At 35.0% G+C, this 12233-nt stretch overlaps 1 protein-coding gene across 8 annotated transcripts in view; it reads right to left on the reverse strand.

The window, feature by feature from the left end:
* The window catches only part of Fife (regulating synaptic membrane exocytosis protein fife), a 144827-nt gene that overhangs the window by 96070 nt on the left and 36524 nt on the right, over positions 1 to 12233 (reverse strand). For all 8 annotated transcript variants that reach the window (XR_016139302.1, XR_016139303.1, XM_089076989.1 and 5 more), the window contains exons 2-3: positions 11732 to 12085; positions 23 to 134 (exon numbers count right to left, since the gene is read on the reverse strand). Coding sequence is in view for 6 of the 8 variants with exons in the window: in XM_089076989.1 (XP_088933115.1) it covers positions 23 to 134; positions 11732 to 11767 (148 nt within the window). In the remaining 2 variants the exon portion in view is untranslated. The remainder of the gene's footprint in view (positions 1 to 22; positions 135 to 11731; positions 12086 to 12233) is intronic.

A 12233-nucleotide genomic window follows, 5' to 3' on the forward strand; every position in this document is an offset into this window, starting at 1 on the left:
GGCAAGTAGAAAGGAGACCTACCGTTTCCTGTCGCTATGATGTTTCCCAACTGTAATAATTTGCTAAAGGTTTTTCCACTTTCCTCCGGCGTGACTGATCCTGATGCACTGGCTTCCGGTTGCGTCATCACCATCTGTAACATAAACATATTTTACTCATTTTGGAGAAAGGAATTGCACATTAGAATATAACACATCTTAAATAAAAAATATAAAACATCTTAGATAAAAAAATAAATTATTTATTTTTGCTTTTTTTGTCAAGCTCTATAATAATCTATATAATTTTTATATAATATATAAATTATATAATAATTTTTATAACTATAAATTAATAATTATAAATATAAATTAAACTTATCTAGCACTCAAATATGATTTATTTAAATCATAATAATTTTAATTTTTTTATATTAATTATATTAATTAATTAAAATATTAATTAATATTTAAATATTAATTTAATTTGCTATTTAAATATATAAAGTTTGCATAAGATGCCCGATAATGAATGACATCTTCATAATACCTTATTCTTTTAATACCTTATTCTTTGCAAAAAATCTCATAATTTTCTTTTATAAAATGAATACAAAGAAAGTATAATTAATAAGTCGGTATTAATGCAATTTTATTAAGCATGTCTATCAATATTACTAACAGCACGCTAATAATAAAACATGATATATTTAAGAACCTATCTAATACCTAATTCGAAACCTGAGTCTCGTCTACTTGCATCCTTGACCCGGACAAACGTAAATATTAATTAACGTCTAACTCATAGATCTCTCGCGGGTCGTGTTTCGAGTGGCAGCCTCGAACTCTGTCGTTACACAAGGAGAAATGTCAGGAGATACACTTGAAAAGAGGTTGGGGGTTAAATACTTTCCGCCATAAACAAAAACTTGAACTAGAACTGAGACTAAATTACTGAGGCTAAATATATACGATATCTTTAATTTTTTCATATTAATTTAATGACAACACTGTTATGATATTTGACTAAGAATTATAATGTGGTGCATCTTGCAAACTTTGAAAATCACCGTGATTATCTTCAACAGAATAATAACATTGACTCATGCGTTACATTATATTATGCGATATATGTATATAAAATTAGCAACACTGACTAAAAAAAATTTTATTTATTTTATGTATCTTGATAACATAGGATTTAGAAATTTTATTGGTATATTGAGAGAAGACATCTTTTATAATTATGTGTAATTTATCATAAAATGAAATAAGGATTGAAATTCCAATCATGTTATGAGAAAATACAGTAATTTTGCAAAAATTAAAAAATTAATAGTTATGTCATTATTAAAGTCATTAAATAACTTTATGAAAATTTAAGTAAAAAGTGAAATTAAAATACTTATTAATTTTATTGCTAAAAAGACATTTTAATTTACATTCTGAATTGTCTGAAATAAAGTTTATGTCATGAGTTATTCATAAAAGATTTAATAAATTCTTTTCACAAAAGATGTAATAAATTTTTTTGGCATAATCTTTTGCGTGATCAGGACAGAATGAATTTATTGAATTATACAATATAAAATATAATTCACTTTCACATATTAATTTTGTAATTGATTAAGTTCGTTCTGTATATAAAGAGGATCGAGAAAAATTGCATTTTATTTTATGCTGTATATACTAAGTATATTATAGAATAAATCCAAGGATGTCATATGAACCGACAAAATCCAATTTTCTCTTTTCCCCCCTTCCGAAAATGAGAAAAACGGAAACTTGTTCCGGAGGGCTTTTGTTCCTTCGCGAACGTCAACGTTTCTCCCGGAGCTTTGATCCTAGTGATCCAATCGCAATAACCTTTGAAGCGGGATGATAATAAATATCTTTACGGGCACAACCGAGTCCATGCGAAAGCCAATTTCATAATCAAGATGTAAATTGCACCGTATCTTGGCCGATTGCCAGCTCCCCCCCTCTTCTCTCTCTCTCTCTCTCTCTCTCTCTCTCTCTCTCTCTCTCTCTCTCTCTCTTTCTCTCTCCAGCTTTATCGAACTTCGCTTGCTGCTTTTGATGCCGCAAGCTCTTCTTGTCCGAAATACTCAATGTTCTCTCGTTCTACCCTGCACGTGCAAACACACCTCCCTTATATCTAGACTAGATTATTCGGCACGTTAAGCGTAGCATAATGCGAGCCCCCGTTCCTGGAACGATTCCAGCGGTTGGGAACAGCCGGTGGGACACCACGCCGTGATTCGATCCAGATTGCACCTGATGAAATGCGGCAACGCGAATATACATACACAATATTAAACGGGAATATTAAACGCGTGGCAGGCCGCGGTCGCTCCATCCCTGTTCCCGCCTGCGCGTGTCATTTCGCTGATCACTGCTCACCCTCGCATACGATATGCCTTTATGTCAAAGTTCGGCAACGTGCGTTTCGATTGCAGCGCATATAATTTGCCATAGCTATTGTCAAATCTCGTAGTGGGAAAATAGTTGAGTCGTGCCGTTATAAATAAATATTTCTTTGTTTAAATTATGAGAATATTTCGTCCTGGGAATAGAGAGAGGTATTCTGAGTACAGACGTGTGTTTGACACGTTGAACGTTTTAATTAGTCGCGTGACCGCGGTTGTGGATTAATCCATTTTTAAAATATTGGATTTACTTGTGCGTTATTTCAAACTCCAGATGCTGTATTACATCTTTAACTAATCTTTACTAATCGTGCACAAAATTACAAATCTTGCGAGAAAGACAGTAATTGTTGCAACTATTTTAACTTCGATGTTATGAACACTTCCGTCTCTTTTTTGTGTCTTTCAGGAAATTTTCTGTACATTTTAGAAACAAAATTGCACCACTTTATATTTTACTATCACAAGTATTGCAAATTACATAATGAAAATTACAAAGGGATTAACGCGTCCAGTTTTTCTAGCACGTTGTTAATTGCCTAATTCATAAGCACACGAATGAAGAGCGATATACTCTCGCTCGCTGTATCCTGAAATTTGTATATCAGAAATTCTCAACATTTACATTTCCCGCGATGGGAGTTGTCGAACAGCGACCGCGTTACCGATAACACGATGTCGCATTTGCAAGCGTTATGACGCGCGTAACTGAAGTTCCGAGTTCGAGCGCCATGCAGCTCCGTGCAATCGTCTGCCAGCTGGATTTAATCTCGACAACATGCCTTATCTCGCTACTATATGACACCGAAAAAAAGAAACACGAGGCTGGAAAATTCGTACGCGCGACGACATGGACTCTCGTAAATTACAACAATCGCCCTTCCATGGGTATTATCGTCCTTGCAATAAATAATCACAAGAACGAGGGCCATTTTGCTTAATACTTCTATGTATACGGAACATTTCTCATCAGCGCGAGATAACCCTCTTTTTATTCGTATTTTCAGAAATATTCTCTTTAATTGTAATTTTTCTTTTTGAAATTAACATCTTTTGTTTTGTGTAAGAAATTTTATTTGTTATTTATATATATATATATATATATATATATTTCTTTCTATAAATTTAATATTTCAGCCGACTCTAAACCTGTCTGTAGATTAATAATTATTTTGAAAATTATTATTGCTAAAATTTCCGCTTATTTTCCTTTGATAAGAATATTATTTCGATAGCTTTTAAGCATTTATGCAATTAAACGCAAAAGTCGGCACTCGGAGTTTAATGGACGGTCACGATTCGCATCTGCGTATATAGCATGTAATTTATGACATCGGGAGAAATATAATCTCGTGATAGATGAAAATGGCGATGTGGTCATGTTTGCGTAGACACTCGCGGAAACTATCGCATTCGCGTCCGCTTTCTGACTTATTGGTCACCACGGTGATAAATAACCGTATTAAGTAGAGAGCATGCAAAAGGAAAATTCGCAATGAGAGAGTGAATAAAAAAGAGCAAAAAAAAATCTACATCCCACAGCGAGAATTAAATTTTGTCGTAGCCGGCTAGTTTAAATTGGAGTTAATTAAGCATGTATTCACACATGGAAATCGCGCTAACGTCGACGTTTATTAGAAATAAAAGCGAACGCTTTACTGAAAGTATCCTTACTTTTGTATTTTCAATTAATAAATTATATATCAATTGAAAAATATCAATGACCAATATAATATAATTATAGATTATATCAGTTCACAACTAGAAAGTCAAAATCAATTAGAAAATTAGAATTTTCATATTTCTGATTGATAAACGCGTACTTGATTACAAATGTCTTTGTTAGATACTTACGTTATGTACTTTTTGTTGAGCTTCACAGACATTAGATATAACACAATTTTAGATGAAAATTAATTTTGATAAAACTTTTCAAAGTAATAATTATATCACGTACTATGTAAAATCGTACTTATATAAATCTTACTTCGTGTAAAAAAAGCATCAATAAAATATGATGAAAGTAATTTTTTAATTATTATAATGATAATTTAAACAAAAAAACAGAATAAATAAGAGAGAGGAATGTAAAACACATCCTTAACGTATAATCTTTTCTATGCTAGAAAAGCAACACGATCGATCGAATGATGTGGTCGGTTCTCTTGAAAAAATGGGGGGTTTTTGCATATGAATTACAAGTAGCGTCGAAGAGTAGGTGCTTTTTCCGATTTATCGGAAATCTCTACCGTATTCAAAGAGCACGGTTCTACCAAATGATTTCCTCTTCTCCGATAAGATAAGCGGAAAACTCGGTCAGATATACATGTGAACATTCTCCAGCGTGCTTGTATTTTGCAAAGACAGCAGAAAAAAAAAACTCTAATTCCGGTCTCTAATTCCAAACCTCCGAATCGCGGTGTCGTTTATCTGCGTAATCCCTCGCGGCGTATTTTCGGAGCCGAAAACACCGGGAGCGACCGGGTGGGACTTTTCAAAATTAGCAGTCATAAGTTTAGGAGTGATATTACACACCTTAATTATGTTATGGCGAGAGTGGGTTCGGCGTTAACGGGCGAAGTTTTTAGGACTGTAATAACGAAAAGTCGGCGGACTTTCGCTGGCACTACGCTTTTATCGCTATTTTTACGCGAAGGCTACTATTAAATGTTCTCCGTCCAATATAATAGTGCAATGTTTCCTAACTTGAAGTTTGTTGAACGAGAAAATTTTCTTGGAAGCACGATCTTTTTATATTCATTGCAAGCAAAAAAATATCTATTTCAAATGAAAGAGAAAATGTAATTAATAACAAATAGACATATGTAATATATATTTTGTCACAGTTTTATTAAATAGAATACTCGCTAATATAAGAGTCTATTACTAATATCTTTGAATTGCAAGTAAATTAAAAAATGTGATTATTCCTGCTGTATTTTTTGCTCACACTGCTAATGACGGTTTTGAGAAATACGCGAGCAAAACTTAAAAGATAACACCGCACTTGGACCGCAGTTGAACGTATTTTGCAAGACATTAACTCGGCGAATTATTTACGGCAAGGAAGTATCTTAAATCGTCCGCGTAGTCTCTTACCTCTTACGAAGTCTATTTACACTCGTACTTAAACTCTATGTAATGGACAACATTATAAAAATGCATATTATGCAAATATAATTTGCGCAAGAGAGAAGAAGTTCAACTTATTAATAACGCAAATAATAATACCGCAGAGTGAAAAGGAAAATAATGAAGATTGGCAGATATTAGTCAAAATAATTTGAAGATTGTGTCGCTGGAAAATATACGCTCACGATGCTAATTTATGAACGTGCTGAGCTATATTAATAAGCCAATAATTTTCTATTCATACAGAGGACTAATTCCATTGACACCTAACGATCAAACGACAAATTAATTAACAGCCGAATGAGTCACAAGAACAAAGGTAGCGGCAGGTAAACGTGTTAATGACGCGAGCAATTGCACGTCACCGTCGAGCTTTTAAGCTAGCTTTGACACCTGTCGACTTTATGGCGGCAACAGGAGCCTCGTAAAGCTACGACGTAATCGTTGCCGAGCGTGGACTTTCTGTAGCGGAACGCGATCTTTTGATTTGGTTATAATAATTTGAGCCTTTAAATGTCAGAGTACGTTTACCAACGAACGAGTTGATGAAGCTACGTTCATACGGTGACGTACAACAGTACGGCAGAGTTATCGATTTTTATGCGCCCCGCAAAGAAATGCATAGGTGTAAAGAGCGCATACTAACATTTTTTTTTTCCTTTTTCATCAGAAGATGAAGTGCTCCTTTGAGTCTTTTTTTTTTTTTTTTTTTTTTTTTTTTTTTTTTTTTTAGAAAAAGTTAGCCCGCGCGACCTACTTCGATGGGAAACCTTTAATATCAAATGAGTCATGCGTTTAAATTGAAATACGGGATGGCAAAAATGCAAATGCATAGATTTTTCAGTTTTTATTGGCTTGTTCTTGTCGCACGTGTCGCGCGAATTAATTCCATTCAAGCATTTTTCGTACACTTCATCATTCTCATCGCGAAACGATAATTCGTTTATTGAAAAGCGACCATCCAATAAATGACTTGATAAAATTTTGCGTTCTCGGTTATCACAATATTCAATTGCGTGTTAAAACGCGACGTGACCTCACCTCACCTTTCACGCGATAGTATAAAAGTTCATTCCTATTCACATTTATAGGGAAACGTGCAATACAAATAATTGAATCTTTGGCAGATTAGGGGAAAGTTCTGCCCTCTTTCTTTTTTCCGATATAAAGGAAAAACTTCGATATAAAGGAAAAACAACCGTTAATGAAATTGCTCATAGAACTCAAGTGGCTGTGGTGGCGTAGAAAAAAAGATTTTGAGTGCACGTTTTAGTATCCATGCAGGATATACTCGAGTAATACGCAGCATTTGTAAAAAATTTTTTCCCGATATACATTCAGAGAAACGCGTCCCATACTTCAATTAAAAAGGATTATCTTGGAAAATAATTCTCAGAAGAGTATCTTAGATTAGAGATCTCTTAAATTAGAAATATTGGCATTAAAGAACAGGTAACAATATTGACCTGATTAATGCAACTTTGAAGTAGCTTAAGCATGAATAAAAGTATTAAGAGAATTAAGTTCTCAAAAGGCTTTAAAATTTATTGCACATTATTAATTTTTTATTATATATATATAAAGAAAATATTCAAACTTTTCGTAATAATTATTTGAAAATAAATTGTGTGTAAATTAACAAAATGTTAAATAATATGGTACAAACGAAATCGTAGAAGTTCTATTATTACCAATAAATGCAATGTGTATGATATACAATAATTAAACGCGTTGTATATTTATCTATAATCTTTTAAAAATTTTTTTATCACAGTTATCCATTTTTTAAATAATTATCACCAGACTTCCAGAATTCATCAGCTGATTTACAGTCAAACCTATCTTCAAACACACTATTTATTGCATTAAATAAAAATTAGCGATTTACTTATCGTCGAATATCCAATGTAAAAATAACGTGAAACAATATCGACTTCTCTCATCGTTAAATAAGAATAAGCATAGATCTAATTTCGCAGCATCAATTATATTTTACAAAGCTCAATGTGTGTTGCATTTGTGCAAATGGTATAATATACTTGTGTACATATACCGAGAGCAATTTCCTGATATAAAATACAAAGTACTCGGAAACAATGAGCCGCCGCAGGGAAATAACGAAATGGAATAAGAAAGCACCGACGTGGCACCGACAACTGTATTACTACGACATTTACTCCATCACTTATAACAATATATGTAGCAATATATTTCTATCTGGAAAACACTATATTAAGTGCGATCATAACCGAGAAGTCGATCCGTACGTGGGCGCAACGTGCGCCGCATTTCCCATACAATTTCTACAACGACGAGAGGTGGAAAATCGCGCAGGATCCCGACCTTTCGTCCTCGTTCTCGAGTTTCTAGAATTTCTCATTTCTGCCTGCATTACGATCGGCAGGAGGGGCGGAGAGAACGCGCGTTCAGCGGAAAATTTCGTCGGGGCTGCTTACGTATAGTGTCGGAGATCGGTTCGCATTTTTCCCGGTCTTTTTTTTTTTTTAGCGTTTATGATTTTTTTCCTCCGAGAGAGGGTGAGCCTTTCTTCTTTTCGTGATGCTGGAAATGACAGTTTGCGGATTCCAGTCGTTGGCACTGATACAGCTTTATAACGAAAGTTTGTTAATAAAAGTTTGCTTGACGGGATCGCGCGGAGACGAAGTGACGCGAAGGGGTGAAGCTGATGATTTAGTGGCACGTCGCGGATTTCATGCCTTCGCTATGGAGATGAAAGACGGGGAAAGCAGGAAAAGTTGAAAATTCTGGTCCCATAAGAGAACGAGAATGAAGACGAGCGAAGCACGCTTTTAACAAGATTACGCGTCACTTTGTCGCACCGTGACGTATACATGGTACTTTGAAAATATTTTGAATAGAGTTGCGAAATTACAAGCAATTGAAAAGAAGCACAACAGAAAAAGCATAATGAATGATTATATATGAAAGTGAATGACATTACTTAAATAGAATTTAATGTCAAAATTGAAAAAAGTCTCAATTTTAGATATTTTTGTATTTTTAATCAAACTAGGTTTTTTATTCTTAAAATGATCAATTAATGATCTTATGAATAAAAGGTGTTCTATAAATATCTGAATTTAATATTTTAGCAGCAAATTTATGTTATCAATAGTATATATATATCACGAAAAAAAATCGAAATATACTTTTCTTATATCGAATTCGTTTATATATGGTAAATTCATAATTTACCAACCGTGAAAGAAATGCCTATGTTCTTTCGTATTTCATTCGTCGCACATTATCAATTGATCCCTTCGCGAGACAGACTTACATTACGGTTAGCAGTTATGTATGTAATCCTTACGCGCATTATAAATTTTAACACGTAACAAAATATATATAAAATATATATAAAACTGTCTACTCTTCGGTATAATTTTGGCGGCACCCGATTCCCAGGTTAGCGATGAAAGTAATGGCGATATTCGGAGAAGAATCGCCAAGAGAGTCTTGTCGGCATTGCAGCTATAAAAAACGGACTTTCCCGTCATATCGCGTATCAACCTTTAAGGCCATTGCCGAATATTGAAGCCATCGAGGGAACAAATAAATAAGCTTGCGCCATGGGTTCGATAAATTTTGAAACTACCATTGCGATAGATACAATCGGTCCCTCCCACGCGACAGAACATTCGCGTGCAAGATGAAGAAAAAACATCGTAAAAAAAGCTTATACCGTGCTTTTCAATATCTAAATAGAATATAAATTGGAAATTTTATGAAAAGATTGAAAAATAAATCCATGAAAAGAATAAATTGATCATCAAACCTATTTAGAAATGAAATATATTATGATACGTATATGTTTTTATATAAATACGCACCTGTATATTATGTATTTATATAAAATATGTTACACCGGTATATTTATATCATGAATATAAATATGTTTTTTATTTAAAAAAATTTTCTTAATTTATATTACATGCGGCAAACATTGATCATAAAATACTCGCATAAAATACTCTTGCACATTGCACATACAAATGTTTAGACAAAAACTTTGCTGAGAATTCTCCATGAAGAGTAGAATAATTTAACGGCATTGCTGGCCGAAATGGTCCAAACAAGCATTAGAGGCAAATGTGTAATAACAGTGTCTCTACAATAGAATTTCGCCTCATGTAATTCCAGAGAATGAAAAAGTAAAAGAGTGAAAAAAGGAAGAGAGAAAGGGAGGTAAACGAAAAAGAGGAGAAATAGACGTGAAAGCGAAGCGACAAATAGAATGACACACAAATCGCTTGTGACATGTTTAAATAAAAAATGGCAAATTAGACGTAACGCAATTACTTTCGATATTAGTACTTATAGACAATCATTTAATCAGCATTTAATCAGCTGAAAAGGTCACAGTCACAAAAATCAAATCACGAATTCAAATATTTTTCAAGTATTCTCATTTCGCCTTATTAATGCGAATAGAGATGATGAGAAAAGCGAAAAGAAACAGCAGAGATGATACAACGTGGAAATTCCAAAGCTACCGTGAAACTGAGAACAGAAGGCAAAGGGAGGACCGACGTACAAATTTCCAGCGGTACCAGCTGGAAGGAACGCCGTGTGCAAAAGCTTTCATCTCGCCAGGCCAGGCCTTTTCCTTTGGAAAAGCGCGAACGTGGCGCAAAGAGATTTTCTGCAGAGAGAAACGGAGTGTGCGCATAAAGAAACGCCGACTATGCACGATTAAGTTTATACACGAGAAGATCAAGGATGTAATCCTTGTGCCGTGAGTACACGTGTCGCGAGTACGAACTTTTTATCTTTTAATAGCGAGTCTGTCGCAGCATTATTATTTTTGACCAACCGCTTGAATTACCAATTCGTTTTAATAACGAGAACGCCGGAACGCAAAAACAAATTCAGTTAATTGTTCATGAATAATAGAAGTGTGAGAGAAGCTTTTAATCTTTTTTACCTTTCTATTTTCTGTCCTAATTATTTTCCAAGAATATGAATAAAATAGATATATATATATATCTATTTTATTATATATTTTATATATATATATATTTTATTATATATATATATTTTATTTTATATATATATATATATATATATATATATACACATATATCTCTATTTTGTTTCGGTGTCATATTAAATATCGTGACATTTGATGCGATTATATAATAATATTAATTTCCAATATTAGCAAATTTTAATATTCAATTTCAATCACATGTCATACACTATTGTGATGACGTATGTTGTAACATCATGACGTTAAAATTTGACTTGTGGTATTCAGCTATCGAATGCTTAAAATACATAGCACAATTAAATAGCTAAATGAACAGCTCTCATTGATAAGGGAGAAATGGAAATATCGTGTTACGAGAAAATTTACAATTCTAAAGTAACTTTCGCGAAGTAACGGTCGATTTGTACGGATAAAAGCTTTGCGTTGACATTGATCTCAGGACCGATCACGCTGTACCTAACGATCCCGGGTCTTAGGCATAGGCCAGATCCGGCGGTATGGGGATCGTTCGTTCCGGGTGTTCCGTATTTCGAGGGGGATCGATGCCAACTGTTGAATATTCGATTTGCGTCGGGAGTATCCATGAGGATAAAATCGGTCGTTAAATAACGACCGGCTACGTACTCCGGGCACGATCTATTGATTACCGGAGTTTTCTATCTTGATTCGATTCGATGTGGATCGCCACGCGACTCCCACGGCTACGCTCCGGTAATGCAATTACGAACATTTTACCGTCCGTGATTCGTATCTGCATGGTTTTACATTTCATTTACGTCTAAAAATATTCGTTCGGAGATAGACTATGATTTCGTTCGCATTCCGATCGAGGTATCATCCGAAACGAAATATCATATCGATACATATCGAATGAGACTAATTCTACTGGGTGTCGTAACAACTGCCGTTTTGCAGCTTAAGTTTCGCCGCACGTCTGCCGCCTGACGGCATCCGGGGGCAGCATCAACGTTTCGGCGTTACATATTAATATCACGTTGAGAGGTCAATTTCCAATTTCGACGTTTGCTCCTATTAAAAGCGCGTTCAAAAGCGGCGTGTCGAATTCATCGGATAAACATGATAAAAAAAATTTTACAGTAACTCGATAACTCTACTACTATTTGTTTCGTATGTAACAAATGATCCGCTGCAATCTCGGAATTTCGTATGATGCGCCTACCTTCTTCATAAATGACATCACGTTGTTGCGCAACATCCTGACGAGTCTGTGTTTCGATACCGCCAATGGAGGAAATCAGAGGATCCCTAAATCCCAGTTGCGCCTCTCGTCACTTCCTGCTCAGCGTTGAGTACCGGCATAAATATTCGTACCAGCCCCCGTGCTTGCCGCTGATTCGCGATCGCCGATCCCGGCTCACAGCAATCCCGCGATATTTTTACAGCTGCGGAATCTTGATTGGCGTAAGATGGAGCCGTGCGGCTCGCCCTCCTGCCGCGAAAGCATCTCCTGCGACCGTCATCGCTCGCTCTCAAAGCGACATGAGTGGCTCCGGTGTCTGACGATCACGCGATTCTGAAAACGAAGTATCAACGTATTTAATTACATGCGATTGAGGGACTGGAAGGCAAAAGTAGGCCAAGCCCATCATTTATAACGTTCGCTTTACATACGACTTACATACGACTTCATGCTTCAAATGAATTTGATAAATGATGGACTC

Source organism: Pogonomyrmex barbatus, unplaced genomic scaffold (assembly GCF_055798465.1).
Source record: "Pogonomyrmex barbatus isolate J1 unplaced genomic scaffold, ASM5579846v1 scaffold2, whole genome shotgun sequence".
NCBI lineage: Eukaryota > Metazoa > Arthropoda > Insecta > Hymenoptera > Formicidae > Pogonomyrmex > Pogonomyrmex barbatus.